General features: G+C 41.8%; 1 protein-coding gene across 2 annotated transcripts in view; it reads left to right on the forward strand.

Moving 5' to 3' along the window:
* prkdc (protein kinase, DNA-activated, catalytic subunit) overlaps positions 1 to 24,307 on the forward strand; it is a 204,650-nt gene that overhangs the window by 8,239 nt on the left and 172,104 nt on the right. For both annotated transcript variants that reach the window (XM_048595548.1, XM_048595549.1), the window contains exons 2-10: positions 948 to 1,024; positions 2,525 to 2,617; positions 6,893 to 6,967; positions 12,621 to 12,720; positions 13,578 to 13,690; positions 14,108 to 14,207; positions 14,300 to 14,355; positions 16,765 to 16,795; positions 20,840 to 20,997. In XM_048595548.1, coding sequence (XP_048451505.1) covers positions 948 to 1,024; positions 2,525 to 2,617; positions 6,893 to 6,967; positions 12,621 to 12,720; positions 13,578 to 13,690; positions 14,108 to 14,207; positions 14,300 to 14,355; positions 16,765 to 16,795; positions 20,840 to 20,997 — 803 coding nt within the window. The remainder of the gene's footprint in view (positions 1 to 947; positions 1,025 to 2,524; positions 2,618 to 6,892; positions 6,968 to 12,620; positions 12,721 to 13,577; positions 13,691 to 14,107; positions 14,208 to 14,299; positions 14,356 to 16,764; positions 16,796 to 20,839; positions 20,998 to 24,307) is intronic.

The following is a 24,307-nucleotide window of genomic DNA, read 5'->3' on the forward strand; positions in this document are numbered from 1 at the left end:
ATGCTGCTTGGCCTGCTGTGTTCATCCAGCTCTACACCTTGTTATCTCAGATTCTCCAGCATCTGCAGTTCCTATTATCTCAGGGGATAAGTCACCTTAGCTGAAAGGTTTAATTGGTAAAACTTTAACACCAGGAGAGTTTAGTTAGAAATCTGCAGGAAATTAAAGTTGTTTAGGCTGTCATATTTGTGGAAAAGTTCATGTCGACAGATTTGAAAAGGACTCATTGAGTTGTCCCCACAGTCCATGGTGAAGAAAATGTGAGGAGTTTGGAGAGTACTGTAATTTCACTGGACTCGAGTTTCTATAATGCATAGTGTTGGGAAACAGGTTGAAACATTGTTTTGCTGCATAATTTAAAATCATTCTAACTTCTTTCTATATGCAGATATTTGGATTGTCTATTTATTTCTTTTGTAACAAACTCTGTTATTTAAAAAAAAAAATCCTTGTGTGAATATGTTTGTGAATTATTACCAGGGTAACTAATTAAACAAAAAAAACATAATTATGACTGAACAAGCCAGGTTTCATTCTGGAATCTGACTTGACCTGTAATACCATCAGCCAGTATCATAACATTAGATCAAAGAAACATCAGTAAATAGCTAGGAGTGCTTCAGCAGTTACCTGAGGCAACTGATGGTGACTATTGGAAAGTGATTCACCAATATTACCGCAAAATACAACATTGATACAACAGTTTGTAACTACGACTTGTTGACAAAGCTGTCTGTAGTTGCACTGATGAATTAAAATTTTCCTTAAACCCTAATTTGCTATTACAATACTGAGTAAGTTGATTGAATGTTTCAAAGTTAGGATAAATACTCCGCTAATACTAACAACTCTTGTCATTTTTCAAATGAATGCACGTACTTTTCTGTGATGAATAATTTGTGTTTCTTTTGATAGAGTATTCTCACATTTCCTTTGTTTATATGCAGCCCTACACAGTTCATTGGTGTTCTCAAAGGATAAAGGGCTATTGATCTTACTTCGAAAATCACTAAGCAATGAAGAGGTAAGTTTTCCATCAAGGAAAGCTATGTATTCATGTAACGCCTTTCATAAATGCTGAATTTGCCGAAGAGCCTGATAGCCTGTGTTATTAGCTGCAATTTAGGAAATGTGGCAACCTCCTACAAACAGCAGTGTGGTACTAACCAGGTAATCTCTTTTAGAGATTAATATTAACCAGGGCACCAGAAGAACCAGCTTTTTTCTAATATTCATTTCTAGGATGAGGGCATCACTGACTAGGCCAGCATTTATGCCCATCACTAATTGCCCAGGGGGCAGTTAAGACTCAACCACATTACTGAGGGTCTGGAGTCACATGTAGGCTAGGCCAGACCAGACGAGATAAAGATGACAGTTTCCTTCCCTAAAGGACGTTAGTGGACCAGGTTAGTATTTCTGACAATTGACAATGGATTCATGGTCTTCGTTAAACTCCTAATTCCAGATGTTTATTGAATTCACATTTCAGCATATGCTGTACGGATTTGAACCTGGGTCCCCAGGACATTACCTGGGTCTCTGGATTAACAGTCAAGCAATAATAGCACTAGACCATTGCCTCCCCTTCTTCAGGATAAAGCCACAGAATCTTTTATATCCAACTGAAAGAGCAGGCAAGGCCTCATTTAACTAATAAAGGTATAATACTGCAGATGCTGGAAATCTGAAACAAATACAGAGAATGTAGGAGAAACCCAGCAGGTCTGGCAGCATCTGTGAAGACAGAAAAACGGAGTTAATGTTTTGAGTTCAGTGTGAGCCTTCTTCAGAAGTTTTGAGGAAAAATCACACTGAACTCAAAATGCTAACTGTTTCTGTATCCATCGATGGTACTACCCTGTTAGGTTTCTCCAGCATTTTCTGTGTTTGTCCTTGATTTAATTTGGCATTTGAAAGCTGATTATGCAGTACTCCCCCAATACTTCACTGAGGTGAAAACAAAAAATGCAGGAGATCATCAGAGTCTGATGAAGAGTCATCGAGACTCAAAACATTAGCTTGCTTTCTCTCCATGGATGCTGCCTGACATGCTATGATCTCCAGCAATTTTTGTTTTCAGATTCCAGCATGTGCAGTAATTTGCTCCTGCTTCACTGAAGTGTAAGCCTAGGTTTTGCGCTCAAGTCCCTGGAGTGAGATTTGAATTCAGAACCTTCAGTTTCCTAAATGTGGATTCTGTCTCTCTGTGACTCTGTCTTTGCATCTGCGAAGCTGTATTCTTCCTTTCTCTCTCTGGATGGTCAGCTGGTCTCTGCCTCTCGTCATGCTGGTCTCCTCCGAAGGTGTTTTGTTAAATTTCAAAAATATACTTTATTCATAAAAAATCTTTGTATATATACATTGACACAAAAGCAGTTTGGTTCTGCACAGTTGCAAATCAAATAAACAAAACATTGGAGTTTGACTATTTACAAAACCAACTGCTAAATCTGTTCTTAACAGTTTTTAGTTTTAAAAATATATTATGTAATATACTTAGAAACTCTCATTTGACTTCCAGTTTCGGGATTGTAGAGAAGAAGTTTTGAAGTTAATTACTGCATTTGTTGAAAAGATTAAAGAGACAGTCGGACCATATGCTCTTGACATCAAGGTAAGGGATTTCAGTCTTGCAATTTCTGAACGAACCTGTGAATATGCACTCAGTTAAGTATAACAGGATGTGTGTAGTTTGGCAGCATGCTTAGAGAATGAAAATAATCAGCTTTGGTTTTAGAGTCTTTTTAAATAACTTTAATTTTTACGGTGTGGGAAGTTGCTGTGAAACACTCCATAGTGTAACTAAGCAGTTTAGAGTGTAAATATAACCTGAACATTAATAAATAGTGCATAAGGAGTCACCTGATGAATTTAGAAGTAAAGATGTGATCTGCTGACCTTTGTGAATATGAAGGTTCACCAACAAAACCAAGGTATCTACAGGAGTACCTCAATTTTGAAATAGGAAGCATCAATTTAGTTGATTGTGAAGTGTTTCACAGTCATACCTCTGGAAATTTAGTTTGTTGTCTGGTGTCTCTTTAAACAAGTTACAGCCGACTCTGACCATAATGTTATGAATGAATTTGCCCAGGTGTGTCAATACCGAAGCAGTCAAATCAGTATGATTACAAGCCGCTACCAAAACAAAACAGTCCCACTTTATATTAGGAAAAAAGTTGCAATAATCGTTAATATGAAACATATTATCCCTAATCCTGTTTGGCCCCTTAAGGTTACTATACTTCCCGAGTCTCTTGTAAATTTACGCAGTCGCTCTCTCTGTGACTCTGTCTTTGCGTCTGCGAAGCTGTATTCTTCCTTTCTCTCTCTGGATGGTCAGCTGGTCTCCTTCGAAGGTGTTTTTTTAAATTTCAAAAATAATCTTTAGTCATAAAAAATCTTTGTATACATACATTGACACAAAAGCTGTTTGGTTCTGCACAGTTGCAAATCAAGTAAACACAAACAGTGGAGTTTGACTATTCACAAAACCAAAGACCTCTCTTACACATGCATCACTATATTTACATATTTTTGGCACACTAGGAGGGTCCGACAATCGAACAGACCCCCATTTACCTTCAGCAGTGGTCTTTCCCCGCTGCCCCAAGCTTCAGTGTGTCTCTCAGCACAAAGTCCTGGACCTTGGAATGCGCCAGTCTGCAACACTCAGCCGGGGTCAACTCTTTGTTCTGGGAGACCACCAAAGTTCAGGCAGACCAAAGGGCATGTTTCACCTTGTTGATGGTCCTGCAGGCACAGTTGATGTTTGTCTTGGTGTGCAACCCGGGGAACAGATGGTACAGCACAGAGTCCCATGTCATGGAGCTGCTTGGGATGAACCTCGACACAAACTGTTGCATTTCTCTCCAGACTTCCTTTGCATAGGCACATTCCAGAAGGTGATGTGTGACAGTCTCACCCCCTCCGCAGCCACTTCGAGTGCTGCATGCAGTGGTACAGGCTGACCGGGTGTACATAAAGGGCCTGAGAAAGTAGTGCCCTTCTCACTACAAGCCAAGTGATATCTTAGTGCTTCTTGGAAAGTTCTCGTGATGAGGCATTCTGTCAAATGACTTTGACAGTCTGCTCAGGGATCCACACGCTGGGATCTACCTTCTCCTTTTCCTGCAGGGTCTCGAGGACGCTACATGCTGACCACTTCCTGATGGACTTGTGGTCAAAGGTGTTTTCTTTGTAATTTCTCTATGAAGGGCAGGTGATCTGGAACAGCTTGGAGCGTTCTGCAGCAGCGAGGCCAGTCCCATCCTTTGCAATACCAGGGACAGGTACGTAGTGACACTTGGTGTTTGCGTACCGAGGGTCTACGCACAGCTTGATGCGGCCTCATTATCTAGAGTTTTCTACGTGCAGACCCAATCTATCTTAGGCTTCCCGATGAAACAGAAGATGGCTCAGGTGACTGAAACAGCACAGTTTTGGGGGAATGGGCTAAACCTGTGCTATGTACATCAACAGAGAGAGTGCCTCACACCTGATGACCAGGTTTTACCCACATTGGAGAGGGAGCAATGGTCCCAAAGGACCAGTTTCAGCTTCACTTTGGTGATGCGTTCCTGCAGAAATTTTGTGCACGTCCCGGCCCCTCTGAACCATATTCCCAGCACCTTCAGGTAATCTGTCCTGACGGTGAAGGGAATGAAGGATCAGTTGGCTCAGTTCGCAAAGAACATGGCCTCGCTCTTGCCCCAAGGCCAGGTTGAACTGGTCACAGATGTTCGTGAGTCTGTGCACTGACAACAGATCCAAGAAGAAAATGACAACATCATCCATGTACAGGAAGGCTTTGACTTGCAGGCCCCCCTGCTTGAAATAGTCACCTCTCTCAGGCTCAGATCCTGCCTGATGGACTCTGCAAAAGGCTCTATACAACACATAAATAAGGCAGGAGAGAGTAGGCAGCCCTGCCTGACTCCGGATCTGATTGGGAAGCTTTCTGATTTCCACCCATTGATTGAAACTGTGCTAACAATGTTGGTGTAGAACAGTCAGATCCAATTGCAGCAGCCAATATCTTTGCTGAAAGCAGACTATAAACTCATTTTTAAGGTTATCGCCAACTGGGTCAGGTCTGCTGTGGGATCAGTAATTCACCCTGACCAAACCTGTGCTGTGCCGGGCAGGAAGATCACTGAGACCCTCATGTTCCTCAGGGATACGGTCACCTATGTACAGGACAGGGGTGTGGACACCTGCCTCATCAGCTTGAATCAGGAGGAGGCCTTCGACAGGATACTGCACACGTACATGAGAGATGTTCTTTCCAAGATAGGCTTTGAGGAGGGTATCTGCAATTGGATCCGACTGCTCTACACCAACATCGTTGGTGCAGTCTCAATTAATGGGTGGAGGTCAGAAAGCTTCCCAATCAGATCTGGTATCAGGCAGGACTGACACTCTCCTGCCTTGTTTGTGTGTTGTGTAGAGCCTTTTGCTGAGTCCGTCAGGAAGGATGAGAGCCTGAGAGGGGTGACTATTCCAGGCAGGGGAGGCCTGCAGGTCAAAGCCTCCCTGCAGGCAGGAAACATCTGCAGGTTGGAACCCATAGAAATCCAAGAGGACTCTCGTCACGAAGAACATCCAGTCGACAGGTGATCCTTCCTCCACCTTCTTGACAGTCACCCTGACTGTATTCTGGACTCCCTGGCCTGGGGCACGGGTGGTTGCTAAGGCCATAGCTCTAGGTTGGCTTTTCCGGGAACTGTCCTTAGGCTGAAGCCAGCATAAAAATCAACCAATAGCAGGTCAGCTCAACCAATGATTCTCCAATGTCCAATCACAATCTCGATCCAGCGATGATCTCAATAGCTGTGATGACTCGCAACTTAATCAAGGTGTCTCTCCTGCCAGGTAAGAACAAAACTACACTTGATCTTAGCTAAAAGGGCAAGAAGCCTCAGATGATTCCAAGAGATTCTGAGAGCTTCCAAGATGAAGGTCTGCAGGTGAACACTGTTTTTATACCTTTTAGATGGTTTTCTGGAACTTTCTGTAGTACTGGCCTTCAGAGAGGTACACTTAATCGTTTGAAACTAGAATCAACCATTTAGATGGCATGCTACTGGTAGTGGTTTGCGTAGCAGGACTCAGTGCCTTTCTGTCTGAGCTGTCCTTTGTTTGGTGGATAAATTGTTGGGTTATGTCTGTCCAGAATAACTGTTGACTTTAACTTATGCTAACGTCATTAGCACCTGGTTGCAGTATGTGCATTGTGTCTGGTGTCTCGGTTTTGTGATTTCAGAGTTGGCCAATGTACCCATCATCCCTTGCTGTTTGGCCAAGTTAGCAATCTATCTGCATTTTAGCTGCCATGAGGCTGCTACAGTTTGTGTCTGTAAAATTACAGATATAAATTACTAAGCCTAGATAATTCAATTTTCTAAATGTCAGAAAATGTTTCTGTTAATGAAATGGATCTGTTCTTGTCACCTCTGCTAAAATAGAATGTGCATGTTTCAGTTTCTTTTCTTGAAATGTTTTGTTCATGTCTTGGAAATGTCCTGAGTAATGGTGTTAGATTTTTAATGATGGTGTATTATTGTTTACTTGGGAGTCCGAGTTGCTGTGACCACCTGCATTTTTGCATTCTGGTTGTAGCCTGGAGCTCATGGTTGTAGAGGCTCCAATGTCTTTTCCATCAAATGTCTGAGCAGGAAGCTGTCCCACCATTACTGCATGCCTACGCTGTGTTTTGGAAGAATTTTCAGATTGCGCAACAATCTCTTTGGTTGCGTTATAAATACAGTGAATTGAAGAAAAACAGGAAAGTCTTGAGACATTATTATCTGCTTGAATACTGGAATACTATGAAAATGTGTGATTGTGTGAAAAAGAGAATTATGAATGTTTATTGTCTTTTCTTTAGGATGTGTGTCTTGTGATGTACACCAAGGAAAGGGCTGCAAAATGTAAGGTTGCTGCCTTAGACCTCCTCCTCGTGGTAGGATCATTTTTTCTCATTCGATTCATTGTTAGGACTGCGCGGGCAATCAGCTATTTGATTTTTAAAGAATCTCTTTTGAAAAATACTAAGTATGGATTATAGTTAATGAATGTTAATCTTTGACGCTAGACATGCATCATCTCATTTAGGTGTGATGAACATAAATATGTTAATATTGGTTTAGTTAAATTGGCTCCTTCTGGTTTAGAAGATTATGCATTCAATCACACGATTTCGGATGATAATTCAGTGCAATCCTTGGGAAACACTGCATTATTGGATAAATTGTGTACCAATTTCAGTTGTACTGTAAATTTTCCATAGCAGTACTCAGAGAATAACAGATAATGTTCTTCCTGTTCTCGTTCAAATTCAACTCTTCGAGGTTTGAGTTATAAAGAAAGGGTGGATAGGCTGGGACTTCTTTCACTGGAGGCTAGGAGGTTGAGAGGTGACCTGGTAGAAGTTTACAGAATAATAAGAGGTATAGATAGCGTTAGTGGTAGTTGTCTTTTCCCTAGGAATTTCAAGACTAGGGAGAACATTTTTAAGGTGAGAGGAGAGAGATTTAAAAAGACATGACGGGCAATTTTTTTACACCGAGGGTGCTTCACGTGTGGAATGAACTTCCTGAGGAAGTGGTGGATGTGGGTACAATATACATGAATAGGAAAGATTTGGAGGGATATAGGACAGGATCAGGCAGGTAGGACTAGTTTCATTTGGGATTATGTTCAGCATTGGACTGGTTGGACTGAAGGGTCTATTTCCGTGCTGTGTGACTCTATGACTCAACAATTCTAGATAAACAGGTTGACTTCTCATCTAGAGACAGTAGGAACTGCAGATGCTGGAGAATCCGAGACAACAATGTGCAGAGCTGGATGAACGCAGCAGGCCAAGCAGCATCATAGGAGCAGGAAGGCTGACGTTTCAGGCCTAGACCCTTCATCAGAAATGGGGGAGGGGAAGGGGGTTCTGAAATAAATAGGGAGAGAGGGGGAGGCGGATAGAAGATGGATAAAAGAGATGATGGGTGGAGAGGAGACAGAGAGGTCAAAGAGGCGGGGGTGGAGCCAGTAAAGGTGAGTGTAGTTGGGGAGTTAGGGAGGGGCTAGGTCAGTCCAGGGAGGACGGACAGGTCAAGGGGGCGGGATGAGGTTAGTAGGTAGGAGATGGGGGTGGGGCTTGAGGTGGGAGGAGGGGATAGGTGGGAGGAAGGACAGGTTAGGGAGACGGGGACAAGCTGGGCTGGTTTTGGGATGCGGTAGGGGGAGGGGAGATTTAGAAGATTGTGAAGTCCACATTAATATCATTGGGCTGCAAGGTTCCCATGCGAGATATGAGGTGCTGTTCCTGCAACCTTCGGGTGGCATCATTGTGGCACTGCAGGAGGCCCAGGATGGACACGTCGTCTAAGGAATGGGAGGGGGAGTTGAAATGGTTTGCGACTGGGAGGTGCAGTTGTTTAGTGCGAACCGAGCGTAGGTGTTCCGCAAAGCGGTCCCCAAGCCTCCACGTGGTTTCCCTGATGTAGAGGAGGCCACATCTGGAACAGCAGATACAGTATACCACATTAGCAGATGTGCAGGTGAACATCTGCTTGATGTGGAAGGTCTTCTTGGGGCCTGGGATGGGGGTGAAGGGGGAGGTGTAGGGGCAGGTGTAGCACTTCCTCCGGTTGCAGGGAAAAGTGCCAGGTGTGGTGGAGCTGGAGGGGAGTGTGGAGCGGACAAGGGAGTCACGGAGAGAGTGGTCCCTCCGGAAAGCAGATAAGGGTGGGGAGGGAAAAATGTCTTTGGTGGTGGGGTCGGATTGCAGATGGCGGAAGTGTCGGAGGATGATGCGTTGGATCCGGAGGTTGGTGGGGTGGTATGTGAGGATGAGGGGGATTCTGTTTTGGTTGTTATTGTGGGGAGGGGATGTGAGGGATGAGTTGCGGGAAATGCGGGAGACATGGTGGAGGGCATTCTCGACCACTGAGCGGGGGAAGTTGCGGTCCTTGAAAAACGAGGACATCTGAGATGTTCGGGAGTGGAATGCCTCAGCCTGGGAGCAGATGCAGCGGAGGTGAAGGAATTGGGAATAGGGGATGGCATTTTTGCAGGAAGGTAGGTGGGAGGAGGTGTATTCTAGGTAGTTGTGGGAGTCGGTGGGCTTGAAATGGATATTGGTTTCCAGGTGGTTGCCAGAGATGGAAACGGAGAGGTCCAGGAAGGAGAGCGAGGTGTCAGAGATGGTCCAGGTGAACGTAAGGTTGGGGTGGAAGGTGTTGGTGAAGTGGATGAACTGTTCGAGCTCCTCGTGGGAGCACGAGGCAGCGCCGATAAAGTCATCAATGTAATGGAGGAAGAGGTGGGGTTTAGGGCCAGTGTAGGTACGGAAGAGGGATTGTTCCGCGTAGCCTACAAAGAGGCAGGCATAGCTTGGGCCCATGCGGGTACCCATGGCCATCCCTTTGTCTGTAGGAAGTGGGAGGAATTGAAAGAGAAGTTGTTAAGGGTGAGGACGAGTTCAGCTAAGCGGATGAGGGTGTCAGTGGAGGGGGACTGGTCGGGCCTGTGGGACAGGAAGAAGCGAGGGCCTTTAGGCCATCTGCATGGGGAATGGACGTCCATCGTAAAGATGAGGTGTTGGGGACCAGGGAATCGGAAGTTTTGGAGGAGGTGGAGGGCGTCGGTGGTGTTACGGACGTCGGTGGGGAGTTGCTGGACCAAGGGGGAGAAAATGGAGTCGAGATAAGTAAAGACAAGTTTGGTGGGGCAGGAGCAGGCGGAGACAATGGGTCGACCAGGGCAGTCAGGTTTGTGGATTTTGGGAAGGAGATAGAAGCAGGCGGTGTGGGGTTGGGAAACGATGAGGTTGGAGGCAATATAGATTTTACTTCTATAATGGACCGTGGAACACTAAATGTTATGATCAGAGTTAATGGTAATACTGGAGAAGTCAAGTTTCAGGGTGGCTTGGCTTGGGATGAGAGTCCCACTGAATCGAATATCGAGGGGTGCAGCGAGGTCTTTGAACTAATTAGAGTGGGTGCGTAGGAGGTGTTATACAGGCTTTCAAGGCAAAAGAGTATGGCAGCTATTTTGATAATGAAACCCAGAGTGGGACAGGAGGGATGGTGTGTACAACCATAAGAAAACAAAAGCAAATTGGGTCAAAGGGAAAGAAATGGTAAAAAGGCAAATTTAATGGCTCTTTACTTAAAAGCGTGCAGAATTCAGATCAAAACAAATGATTAAATAGTACAAATAGAGGTTATGGATATGGTCTCATAGCCATTATGGAGACGTGGTTACAAGGAGAATAAAGTTGGGAACTGAATATTCAGGGGTATGTGACTTTTTGAAAGGCAGGAAGGGAAGGGTGCTGTGGTAGCTTTGTTTGTATGAGTTGGAATAAGAATGAAACAGGACATGATGTTGGATTGGATTATGTAGAATCCAGATGGAGGTGCTTAGGGAGTGGAAACAGCTCATAGATCCCCAAAAAGTTGCTGCTTTGTCAGACAGAGCATAAATAAAAATAGAATTAGGATATATAAAAAAGGCATTGCATGAACAATGGTTGATTTTCATCGTCATTTAGATTCTCAAGATCAAATTGACAAAGAAAACCAATGAGGAAGAATACATAGAGTGTATTCAGGACAGTTTCCTAAAACAATATGTTGTTGATCCAAATAAAAATCAGTCTAGTTTGCATCTGATACTCAGTTATGAAGGAGGTTTAATGAAAGAGTAAGAGTGACCATAACATGGTAGAATTTGACATTCAGTTTGAGAGTGAGAAACCTGGGTCAGATTCAAATGTGCTAGACCCAATTGCGTATAAATAAATAGGGATGAGGGATGAATTCGGCTGGAGTGGACTAGAAAAAGGGGCTTAGCAGAAAAGGTTGTTGAGGAACAATGGCAGATGAATACAAAGATAGTTCATGACTCACAATAAAGATATATCCCAATGAGGAAGGGCTCTAGAAAATCTATGAACAGACCATGGTTAACCAAGGAGGTTAAGGGTAGTATCCAATTGAATGAAAAATCATCCAATGTGACAAAGATTAGTGGTAAACTGGGGATTGAGAAAATTTTAAAAGATGTTCAAAAATAATAAAGAGGGAGAAAACAAACTATGAGAACAAATGACCAAATAATATAAAAGAACGTCTTTAAATATAGAGAAAGGAAAAGAGAGGCCAGAGTGAATGTAGGCCTCTTGAGAAAGAGGCTGGTGAAATAATAATTGGAAACCAGGAACTGGCAAGGGAGTTGAATAAATATTTTGCAACAATCTTCGTGGTAGAGGACATGAATAGAATTCCAGAAGTGCTAAATAATTAAGGGGCCGAAGAGGGGAGCAGATAGACTCAACAATTATCACTAGAGAAAAAGTACCAAAGAAACAAATGGGGCTAAAGGCTGACAGCTAAAAGGATAGTGGATGCCCTGGTAGTAATCCTCTAAGAATCCTTGGAAAGTCGGAAAGGATTGGAAAACTGCTAATACACCCCCTTACGTAAAAACAAGGGAGACAAAAAATAGGCAACGAAAGACCAGTTTTAACATGTCATTGGAAAAATATTAGAGTCTATTATAAAGGATGTAGTAGTGCATTTATAAATACATATCATTAATCAGAGTCAGCATATCTTCATTAAGGGGAAATTGTGCCTGTCAAGTTTATTGCAGGTTTTTGTGGAGGTAACAAGCAGGATAAATAAAGGAGAACCAGTAGATGTAATATATTTTGATTTCCAAAAGGTATTTGATAAGGAACCACCATAAGGCTGCTTAATAATACGAGACCTGATGGTGCTGGGGGTAATATATTAGTATGGATAGAGGATTGACTAAAAGAGGGGTAAAGGAAGCATTTTCAGATGGCAACCTATAACTAGTGAAAGTGCCACTGGTTGTTTACAATATATATCAATGACTTGGGTGAGAAAAGTGAATATACTCACCACCTTTATGAATGACAAAAAAAAGTGGGAAGGCAAGTAGTGAAGATGATTCAAAGAGTCTACAGAGGGTTATAGACAGGTTAGGTGAGTGGGTAAAACTTGGCAGATGGCACAAAATGTGGACAAATATAGGGTTATGTACTTCAGCACAAAGAATAGAGGAGCTGCATATTATTTAAATCTGAAAAGACTGCAAGAAGTTGTAGCACAGAGGAATTTGGCGTCCTTGTGCGTGATTCACTAAAGCTCGCATTTAAATTCAGCAGCTAATAATATGGAAGGCAAATTGAATGTTGGCCTTTATTGTTAAATGTGCTGTAATAGTTCATCTCAAATGCAGTGAAAGCTGTGTTTGGCCATACCATTTGGAAAATCCATTTAAATGTGTAAGAGTTAACACAATGCTATGACAAACATTTTGTGTTAAATGCCTTTCACATAACGCTAATTAAAATTACCCATTGGTACTGTTTTGGTTGTAAGATTTGATACAGAATTCATGTGCAAGGACATTGATTATGTTGAGCCATTAAAGTGATGTTTTAGAGCCCTTGTTATTTGTGTAAGTCTACTAATGCTAAAAGCTACCTTGAAATATAACTTTAGCACTTTGAATAGCTGTAGTGTATTTTGTTTTTTTAATTTATCAAAAAAGTAAATAACATTCAGATGAAATTTCAGTTGTTACACAGTAAAGTCTGTCTACAAGAACTTAAAATCGGAGACATGTTCAATAAATTCTATGGAGAATTGGCACAGAAGAGCAAACTTCCAGACACAGGTGTGTTTATTTTCATTTCATAGTAATCATTTTTCAGAGAAGCACAAAAGGCAACATATTTCTGATCTATCGTATTTCTTTTTAAACTGTGAATAACCATATAACTATTAGCAAGCAACTGCAGAACTTAAAACATTATTTTCTGCCGCTTGCTATTTTCATCATGTAATATTTTAAGAAAATGAGAGAATGGAAATGGAAAACAAAATATGTCAGTTTCACTACCTCTGCTGTATTTTGGCTGTTTTAACTTCTGTTTCTGGCAGTTTCTTCCATTAAATGTCAAACAAATACCCTCCAAAGATCTCTGGTGAAATTCAATGTTAATAACATTCGGAAATAACGTATGGTAGTTACAATTCCTTCATAGGAATAGTTACAATGATCAAGTCTTCCTGTAAAAGATCATAAAGACAGATGGATAAAGATGACATGACAATACAAAAGGAGGTGGTGATGCAGCCTGCAGAGATTTGCTTACCGTGTATAGGATAAGATAGCGGAGATCCATGTTATAATTCATCAGCGCTATAATTGGTTTAGGAATGTTAATTGCCGGCAGAACTGGCAGTGTTATTTTGAAGTGGAATTGGATGTTTGGCATGGTACATGGCCAAGTGTGACACAAAAATGATTGGAAAGTGTACAATTTCCCAGCGTGAAAATATCACTCACTTCAATGAATAAGATTTGATAAAACACCAGTCTATGGTCTTCAATGGCTATAGGCACATTTACTTATTCTGGAATCCATATGTCTCACACTCTTTAATAAACCTAACAGACATTTATTTATATTAGCATTTGTAGGGAAAAAAATTTGTATCAATATTTATTTTAAATGACTTGTTTCACAGTGTTGGAGAAGGTATATGAGCTGTTGGGTGTTCTAGCAGAAGTGCAACCTACTGAAATGCTTGATAATTCAGAAAAGCTTTATCGTGCCTACTTAAATGAATTGAAAATACAGGTGAGTTTGAAATCCTTCTCTTTTTTATGTATGATTTTGTTTTTAAGCATTGCTATTTTTAGATGTTTTTACCCTTCAAAGTCTTCTTTTCACAATATGTAAAAATTTCCTATCTTCTGCTTTGTCTTTGCATTGGTTATTGTATAGAAAAATAAATTTTGAAGGTGATATACTTAGCCACTGTTTTCAACGTATTGCCAGTCTCCCATAGCTTTTCCCAAGGCAAATGGGGGATACATTGACCTGTAAGGACATAAATGAGGTGTACCTCAGTCGATCTGCTGCTTGGGGTGTAAGATATATTGGTAGGCCAGTGTTTTAAGACAGGTCAATGGAGAAGATATTCTTGATTTTCTTTTTGCTGTAAAACTGTTAAGCCTTTTGTTAAAAATGTGTTTGCAATTTCTCGCTCCTCAGATGACCTCTGCAACAAGAGAGCCAAAACTTCTGGTGGTGTCAGGCTGCCTTAGAGGGTTAATAGCACTTATGGTAAACTTCACTAAATCTGTTGAGGAAGGTAAGTTTCTTGTTTAAATTATGCCGAGGTGTAGACTTTGAATGCACTACAGCAATGTGAAAAATATGACTATTTGCATATGTACTTTTTAGATCCAAGAACATCAAAGGAGATTTTTGACTGTGCAACGAAAGCCATAAATTTAAAGGTTAGTTCAAAAGTATGTAGAAAAATGCTTGTCCTTTGGAAGGGTAACTGATTTAAGGTTAAACATTGAGATAACAAGGTGTAGAGCTGGATGAACACAGCAGGCCAAGCAGCATCATTGGAGCAGGAAGGCTGACGTTTCGGGCCTAGACCCTTCATCTGAAATGGGGGAGGGGAAGGGGGTTCTGAAATAAATAGGGAGAGAGGGGGATGCGGAGGTGGATAGAAGATGGATAGAGGAGAAGATAGACGGAGAGGAAACAGACAGGTCAAAGAGGCGGGGATGGAGCCAGTAAAGGTGAGTGTAGGTGGGGAGGTAGGGAGGAGATAGGTCAGTCCAGGGAGGACGGACAGGTCAAGGGGGCGGGATGAGGTTAGTAGGTAGGAAATGGAGGTGGGGCTTGAGGTGGGAGGAGGGGATAGGTGGGAGGAAGAACAGGTTAGGGAGGCGGAGACGAGCTGGGCTGGTTTTGGGATGCGGTAGGGAGAGGGGAGATTTTGAAGCTTGTGAAATCCACATTGATACCATGGGGCTGCAGGGTTCCCAAGTGGAATATGAGTTTGCTGTTCCTGCAACCTTCAGGTGGCATCATTGTGGCACTGCAGGAGGCCCAGGATGGACACGTCGTCTGAGGAATGGGAGGGGGAGTTGAAATGGTTCGCGACTGGGAGGTGCAGTTGTTTATTGCGAACCGAGCGTAGGTGTTCTGCAAAGCGGTCCCCAAGCCTCTGCTCTCGATGTAGAGGAGGCCACAGCGGGTCTAGGGTCTAGGCCCGAAACTTCAGCCTTCCTGCTCCTATGATGCTGCTTGGCCTGCTGTGTTCATCCAGCTCTACACCTTGTTATCTCAGATTTTCCAGCATCTGCAGTTCCTACTATCTCTAAGGTTAACCATTGCCTGGGGGAGTTGACAAATCTCAGAGCCAAAGTATTACTGTTGTTTCAGACATAATTTAGCTGAAGGACCTATGAAGTTAGCATACTGTCAAAGTGGTAATGGGACATTAACTTGAGAACGTAATGCAACTGAGTAGCTAATATCTGAAGATATTGCTTTTCCAAAATGTGCTTTTAAATGCAGGATAAACAGACATATGCGATTTCAGAGATGAATAATCTAAAATATAATGTTTGGCTTGATATGACAGTAGTTGGATGATTTTACTTCTCATTGTCCATCAGAATTTTGCACCTAATGTGAAAGCTTGGGGTTTAGTTAAATTTTAGAAAATATTAATATTTTTGTTTAAATTATTTGCAATTTAGAAGTATTCCATCATTCTTACCTAGTAACCAATGGAAAATAGGTGATGGAAAATGAATGGAGAACCCTAGGGTTGTGTTCTACCACCCTTCCCATTTATGTTTCCTGATGGAGGGAGGTCCTAATCTCATCCTCTTGGCTGGAGGGAGGAGGAAAGTGAGAAACCAAATCAACCCGCTCCGTACTAGTACAATTATTGATAAATAATGTAAGACCAGGTTGGGCAACTGCTGTGTGTACAGAAACCTTTTACAATATATTATGTGATGTAACCTGATACAGAACATTTGCAATCATGTCTCTCTCTTCATATGCATCCATTAACCAAAAGATTTATTTTAAAAAAATGTGAAAATAACTTTATATTTAAGTTAATGCAATGACTAAGTATTCGTGAGTATTTAATCTATATTTGTGCCTTAATTTGATCACTTTGAACTTAGCATGCTGTGCTTTGGTTACCTTAGATTTGCAATAACATCTTGAATAATCTTTGCTGGTGCTGATTCAGTTTGGCTGTGTTCTTTCTGCTTACAGATGTTGCCTATTCTAATTGCATTTTGTCTACTGATCAATGAATGGGATATATGTTAGAATGCTGACAGTAGCAAACAAAGGTTGCACAAATGTTGGCAGGTTTACTCACATAATGATTGTTTCAGCATAAGACGAGATGAATGCTAAATGAGTATTGGATTGATGAACCACACCACACGCAACAATAGCTCATTTAATATACACATTTACTGTTTCCAATTGGAGGGAAATCTAACCCACTCCTGAGTTAGAGGAGTATCGTTTTCAGATTGATTGCAAACAACCTTTCTAAGGAAATAAAAATTTTAGTCACAAAGTACTGGGCTTCCATCAACTAACGTACCTGACGGGAGTTATCAACAAGCAGGAGATTAAGTCTTTCATTTGTTTTCTCTCTCCTGCTGTCTCTTTCTCTCTACTTTCCTCTTTTTTTTCTTTCTCACTCTCTCATATCTGAAAACAACTGGGTGTGCACTGTTTAATGCAAAGCAGTAGTTGAAGCAATAGACTGTCCAGTCCCTCTGGAAAACAGAAGATGACAAATGTTCCTATTCAGTAGCAACGCAGAATGGTATGTTTTAATAAAATGATTGTGTTTCTTTTTACAGATCGACATAAGGAGATATGCTGTTCCTTTGGGTAAGATATTTTTGATTAATTTACATCATCTCTTCAAATGTATACAATTATGATGTAAATTGTGTGGTTTATGTGTATTTTCATAGAATCATAGAATCTCTACAGTGTGGAAACAGGCCCTTCGGCCCAACAAGTCCACACTGACCCTTGGAGCATCCCACCCAGACCCATCCCCCCTATAACCCACACACCCCTGAACACTATGGGCAATTTAGCATAGCCAATCCACCTAGCCTACACATCTTTGGACTGTGGGAGGAAACCGGAGCACCCGGAGGAAACCCACGCAGACACGGGGAGAATGTGCAAACTCCGCACAGACAGTCACCTGAGGCTAGAATCGAACCCGGGTCCCTGGCGCTGTGAGGCTGCAGTGCTAACCACTGAGCCACCATGCCGCCCTTTTAGTATCTTTCTTTTCGGGTTGTGGAATTTTGAACAAGTGGCATATGGAATTTCTGGGTGTCTGAAAGTGTTTATTGATCGACTTGTAAGTATTTCGGTAGTAGTAAGTATTTATTTTGAAACAGTATTAGAGACAGTCTTTCTGATGAATAATAGAGTTTGTTTACTTTGGTACAGCTTACAGCAAACAAAGCAGACAGTGTAGTGAATTAGGCTTTTAGAAAGAAGATTCTGAATTAATTTCTTTTTATGTGAAACACACATAGCTTGGAAGGAAGCTTTTTAGTTTCAGTTTGGGCAGGTTTTCAGACATCTTGGTTGAAGTAGAATGGCTGAAGAGAGAAAGAGGTTACCTCATTGTAGTTTTAAAGACAGCAAACATAGGAAATGTACTGAAAACTGATAGTTATGTCATTTAAATTTGTAATGGAACTTGTCACTTCCCTTTTATCTCGAAGGTTTTGACACATGCTGGGCAACATGTTTAAAAAGGTTGACAGCTCTTTTGGTAATGGGCTCAGATGGCCATTCTTAATGTGTGCAGTTGATCATTGAATATTGCACAGCTATCTCAGCATAGATGCCGTACAATTTACCCCATCCTCATTATATATTTGTGCATACAAAATCACATGATGATGATCAGGATTTAAAAATATGTTGCTGCTTAACTGTGTTGGTTACGAACAGATTGTCACATCCCAGTTGCGAACCTGACTGCTATTGACCAACAAACACCAAAGATTGAATCTGGCATCTTTATGGCCTCTATGTTTCAATACAACTTTATACATTTCAATGTTAATTTCTCCCCCTGTTCAAATTGGTTATTTTGAGATGTGCTTACAAATTTATAAATTAAGCAGTTGCTAGCAGGATTCTGGATAATCCAAAATGGAGGACAGGAAAAAATTGTGTCTGTAAGAGCTGCTTTTTTGAGGTATTTTCAGTGTTGGAGCTGATTTCCTCGAATTCTAGGAGCTGTGATTACTGTTTTATAAGCTGTTGCATTGTCTTGGAACTTTGGGGGAAAAAAGATCAAAACAATGGCACTTTAAGAAAGGAGGAAGACAGACAAAGGCAGTGGCAGTGATCACATGGGAAAGGATTCAAACAGAGAAAGAAACCTACAGTGCTGTGTGACCTCGCACTAAGTATGCACAGCTACTGCCTCTGCTGTTGATTTCAAGTATCCCTGGACATCAGAGTTTGTCTAAGAAAAGTTAACAAACAGCGAAATTCACAGCTGACCTTGGAGAAGCCTGTGTGGGAGAGCTCACAGCAAGGGAGCGGCTAAGTGGCTTTTTAAAGTGTAAGCATACTGATTATTTTGTAAAACTACAACAGTGGGTAGAGTGTTTTTTTAAATTATATGTTTTATTGAGATCTGTCTCTTGATCAAACTTTAAGAACATATAAGATAGGTACAAAGTTAACCTGGAGCAGTATTTTTTAGAGCAGATTGTGCTATTTTCTGGGTCTGTAAACAGTTACAGTGCAAAAATAGCCTTTAGTGCAGTGATGTGCTCTTCCTGTTGGATGTGGGAGATTAAGGAGAGTTTCTATGTTACTGATGATTACATCTGCAGGAAGTGTATTTGGTTGAGAATTCAGTTGGATAATATGGATCGGCTGAAGCAGCAGTTAGAGGCGATGAGAAATTTGTAGAAGCTAGGGAGTGTGATGGATAGCAGTTGTAGCAAGGGAGAAAAACCATAGATATAGTCAGGTAGATGTGTTACCGCCAGGAAAGGTAGAAGAGGGAGGCAGATAGTGCAGGAGTCGCCTGTGGCTATCCCCATCACAAACAAGTGTGCTGCTTTGGAAACTGGTGATGGACTCTCGGGAATGTAGCATGGACAGCCAGGTATACGGTACTGAGACTGGCTGTAATGTAACAAGAGGTACATCAAGTTCCAAGCGATTGATTGTGATAGGAGACTCATGAGTCAGAGGCACAGAAAGATGTTTCTGCGGCCGACAGCAAAAAATCAGAATGGTATGTTGCCTCCCCGGTGACAGGATAAAAGGATATCTCAGAGAAGGTGCAGAATATTCTCAAAGGGAAGAGGGACCAGCATGAGGTCATTGTACACATTGGAACTAACGACACAGGCAGACAAAAGGATGAGATTCTGAGGAAAGAGTATAGGAAGTTGGCAAGAATTTAAAAAGGAGGTCCTCGAGGGTACTATTACCTGGAGTACTCCCTGTGCCACGAGCCAATGAGGGTAGGAGTGAGAGGATAGAGCAGATGAATGAATGTCTGAGGAGCTAGTGCAGGGGAGAGGGATTCACATTTTTGGATAATTGAAATCTCTTCTGGGGTAGAAGTGACCTGTGTTAGCGATAACATTATGCCTGCACTTAACAAGGGTATCCCTGGGAATACGAAAGTTATTTATGTGAAACAGAGAAATAAGAAAGGGATGTTCACCTTATTGGGATTGTACTATTGACCCCCAATAGTCAGCGGGAAATTGAGAAGCAAATTTGTAAGGAGATCTCAGTTATCTGTAAGAATAATAGGGTGGTTATGGGAGTGGATTTTAACTTTCCAAACATAGACTGGGACTGCCATAGTGTTAAGGGCTTGGATGGAGAGGAATTTGTTAAGTGTGTATGAGAAAATTTTCTGATTTGATATGTGCATGTACTTACCAGAGAAGGTGCAAAACCTGACCTACTGTTGAGAAATGAAGCAGGGCAGGTGACTGAGGTGTCAGTGGGTGAGCACTTTGGGGCCAGCGACCATAGTTCTGTTAGTTTTAAAATAGTGATGGAAAAGGATAGACTGGATCTAAAAGTTAAAGCTCTTAATTGGAGGAAAGCCAATTTTGATGATATTAAGCAAGAACTTTGAAAAGTTGATCGGGGGCGGCTGTTTGCAGGTAAAGGGATGGCTGGAAAATGCAAAACCTCCAAAAATGAAATAACCAGAGTCCAGAGACAGTATGTACCTGTTAGGGTGAAGGGTAAGGCTGGTAGGTGTAGGGAATGTTGGATGACTAGAGAAATTGAGGTTTAGGTCAAGAATAAGAAGGAAGCATATGTCAGCTCTCGATAGCAGAAATTGAGTGAATCCTTAGAAGACAATAAAGGCAGTAGGAGTATAGTTGAGAGGGAAATCGGGGGGCAAAAAGGGAACATGAGACAGCGTTGGCAAATGGAGTTAACAGGAATCCAAAAAGATTTTACAAATACATTAAGGATAAGGGGGTAACTAGAGAGAGAATAGGGCCACCTATGTGTGGAACCGCAGGAGACGGGGAGATACTGAACGAATATTTTGCGTCAGTGTTTATTATAGAGACGGATATGGAAGATATAGGATTTGGGGAAATAGATAGCGGCATCTTGAAAAACGTCCATATTACAGAGGAGGAGGTGCTGGGTGTCTTAAAATGCATAAAGTTGGATAAATCCCCAGGATCAGGTGTACCCTAGAACTCTGTGGGAAGCTGTGATTGCTGGGTCCCATGCTGAGATATTTGTATCATTGATAGCCACAGATGGAAGACTGGAGGTTGGCCAGCCTGACACCACTGTTTAAGAAACGTGATAAGGAAAAGCCAGGGAAATTGAATAAATGTGCCAGCAGGGTGTCCGAGAGTTCAACTCTTTGTTTTCTGTTTTTAGCTGGGTTACGCCTGTTCGCACTGCATGCTAGCCAATTCAGCACCTGCCTCATGGACAGCTACCAAATACTCTTTGAAACAATGTCAAAATGGTGTGGCCATACAAATGCTGAAATGAAAAAAGCTGGCTATGCTGCTCTTGAAAGTTTTCTTAAAGAGGTAATGATTTTTTCCTTTAATTCCTGCACTTTTCTAATGGAGTGTTTGAACGTAATATATATTTGACATATCTGACAAGTTGATAAAAAATTCTTCATCTAACTTTCCCTTTCTAGAAGCTGCGCTGCAGTGCTAGGACCCTCATCAGCCGGTGATATATATTGGTTTTTTTTCAACAAATTTATGTCTATAAATTATAAAAAGTGGAAACCGTTGTTTCACTTAAACGTAACAAAAAGTTGTTGAAAAGAGAGTCACATTATCAATTTTCATCTTGCACTCATTGCAGAATTGCAAGAATACCAAATCTGAAGGGAACAACTGGGTGATTGGTTGGCATGAGATTCTGGCTGGTAGAGCAATACCAAGAACAATGCATCTCAAAACAGTTAACAGTCTTTTTCACTCTGAGTGGTGCTTGTCAGCTACTGCCAAAAAGAATAATGCTAGAAGAGTTTCAATCAAATGAGAAAGCCAGAAACTTGAAGTTAACTGTTTAACTACCAACATCGATGCTAATGGTAACCTACACCACAACGGCCACAATGGTCAACTGTTCACAAACAATTCAGACATGGAACCATTTTGCTTTTATTTAAATTCAATCCAGGCAAGTTGGGGAATTCTCGAGAGAGTGGCTGACCCTTAAGTTTTTGTTCAATTGTCAAAGTTGCAATGTGAGGGCATTATCTTTAAGTTTGCAAAAGACAGGGCCCTGAGTGTGAATTTATGTGGCTCTGGCATGTGTAAATGAGTTACAGTCTTGTTATTAGTGTTATTAATGTGATCTGTATTAGATTATTAATACAATCAATATTATTTAAAAATCAAATCTAATGTTGGATACTATGGGCTGAATTTTCCCATATTTTTGCCAAGTGTAAAATTTAGGGTGTTGTGTAGAAGGTCTCCCTCCTTGAGGCCTGGTAACCTTTCTTAGGCAATTTTCTGCTGTTCGTCTTATTGAGCATGCATCCAGGGATCTGTGCTGGGTCCACTGTTGTTTATCATTTATGTAAATGATTTGGGTGAAAATTTAGAAAGCATGGTTAGTAAGTTTGTGGATGACACCAAATTTGGTCGTAACGTGGACAGTGAAGATGGTTATCTAAGATTACAAAGGGATCTTGATCAATTGGGCCAATAGGTCAGTAGTGGCAGATGGAGTTTAATTTGGATAAAGTTGAGGTGTTGCACTTTGGTAAGATGAACAAGGGCAGGACTTATACAGTTAATCGTAGGGGCCTGGGGAGTGCTGTAGAATAGAGACCTTGGAGTTCAGGTACATAGTTCTTTGAAAATTGCGTCACAGGTATACAGGGTGGTAACAAAGATGTTTGGCCTGCTTGTCTTCATTGCTCAGACCATTGAATATCGGAGCTGGGTCGTCATATTGCAGTTGTACAGGACATTGGTGAAGCCACTTTTGGAGTTCTGCGTACATTTCTGGTTGCCCACCTATAGGGAGGATATTATTAAATTGGAGAGGATGCAGAAAAGATTTACGAGGATGTTACTGGGACTGGATGGTTTGAGTTATAAGGAGAGGCTTGATAGGCTGGGATTTTTTTCTCTGGAATGTAGGAGGTTGAGGGGGTGATCTTAGAGAACTTTATAAAATCATGAAGGGCGTAGATAAGGTGAATAGTAAAGGTCTTTTCCCTGGACTAGGAGAGTTCAAAACTAGAGGGCATATTTTTAAGGTGAGGCAAGAAAGATTTAAAATGCACCTGAGGGGCAAAATTTTCACACAGAGGGTGGTTTGTGTGTGGAATGAACTGGCGGAGGAAATGGTAGATGCAAGTGCCGTTACAACATTCAAAAGACATTTGGACAGGTTTAGAGGGATATGGGCCAAACACAGGCAAATGGGACTAGTTTAGTTTGAGAAACTTGGTTGGCATTGACGAGTTGGACCGAAGGGTCTGTTCCCGTGCTGTATGACTCAATGTCATCACTCTTTCACAATCTGTGCTTAGCAATGGCAGACTGACCACCAGTGCTAGCACTTCACAGCATTCACACCATGGTGCCCTATTTAAATCTCGTTGTGTGACACTTCAAATGTTGCAAGCCAAGAACTGCCCTTTGTGTGTTGCTGTGCAGTTCCAAATGCCATGTCTGTGTAACACCCCACTTCAAATATGGAGACTAGAGATCCTGGTGGATTGGTAGAAGAGGAACATCTTTACACAGGGCCACCAGAAGAGATCACAACACCAGCAGTTGCAAGCTTGGTCAGAAAAAGCCACCCGGGTTAATGTGATGTCTGTGGGATGGAGGAATACGCAGTATTGCAGCCAGAAGTTGAATGACTTTGTCTGCTTCACAAAGGAAAGTGCCACCAGTTTCTCTCTGTTACCTCATACTCTAATTCCATTGCTGCAGCCACTTCCCACCAAGGCACTTGGTCTATTGTGATCACTATTGCATGTGTTATCTTCACTCAATCTTCTTACCTGACCCATCACTGCCCATTCCCCAAAACAGCCACTCACCCCTCAAGCCCCTTACATTTGCTGCTCACTCATTCAGCACACCTCACCACCTTTCCTGACTGAGGATGGACAAGCTCCGCAACTTTTTGGATGCAGGGTGCGGGTGGTTGCTGCCCATGGAGCATGCCCTGAGGGATTGGGAATGCCAGTTAACATTGTCATGACTGCGGATCATAACCTAGGATCACCTTTGGACGTTTTAAGTTTGATTACAACTTCAGAGATTGCTGGGAAAACTCAGCAGGTCTGGCAGCATCTGTAGAGAGAAAGCAGAGTTAATGTTTCGTGTCTAGTGAAACTGAAGAAATGTCACTGGACCCGAAATGTTAACTCTGCTTTCTCTGCACAGATGCTGACAGACCCGCTGAGTTTTCCCAGCTATTTCTGTTTTTGTTTCTGATTTCCAGTATCCACAATTCTTCTTTTTTCAATACAACATGCCCACGTAAAAAAAGGAACACAGCCCAAAGTTGACTGTAAATGTACATTCTATGACTGTCCAGAGACAGATGGAAAAAAATAGTGCACTACAAACCAAAGCTTCTCATCTCCTGGGGTTACCTCAGACTGCGAGCATGATGATTTAATAAAATGACAGCTGTTGGGGTAAGAGCCATAATTGTAATTCCCCCGTTTTTGAGACTACATAGGACAGGAGTTAAATGGCTTCAACCCATGTCCGTGTGTACTAGTAACCTGACTCTCTGGTTTATGGACACAACAAGGTGCAGAGCTGGATGAACACAGCAGGCCAAGCAGCATCATAGGAGCAGGAAGGCTGACGTTTCGGGCCCAGACCCTTCATCAGAATT

This window comes from Rhincodon typus, chromosome 4 (assembly GCF_021869965.1).
Source record: "Rhincodon typus isolate 14 chromosome 4, sRhiTyp1.1, whole genome shotgun sequence".
Lineage (NCBI taxonomy): Eukaryota > Metazoa > Chordata > Chondrichthyes > Orectolobiformes > Rhincodontidae > Rhincodon > Rhincodon typus.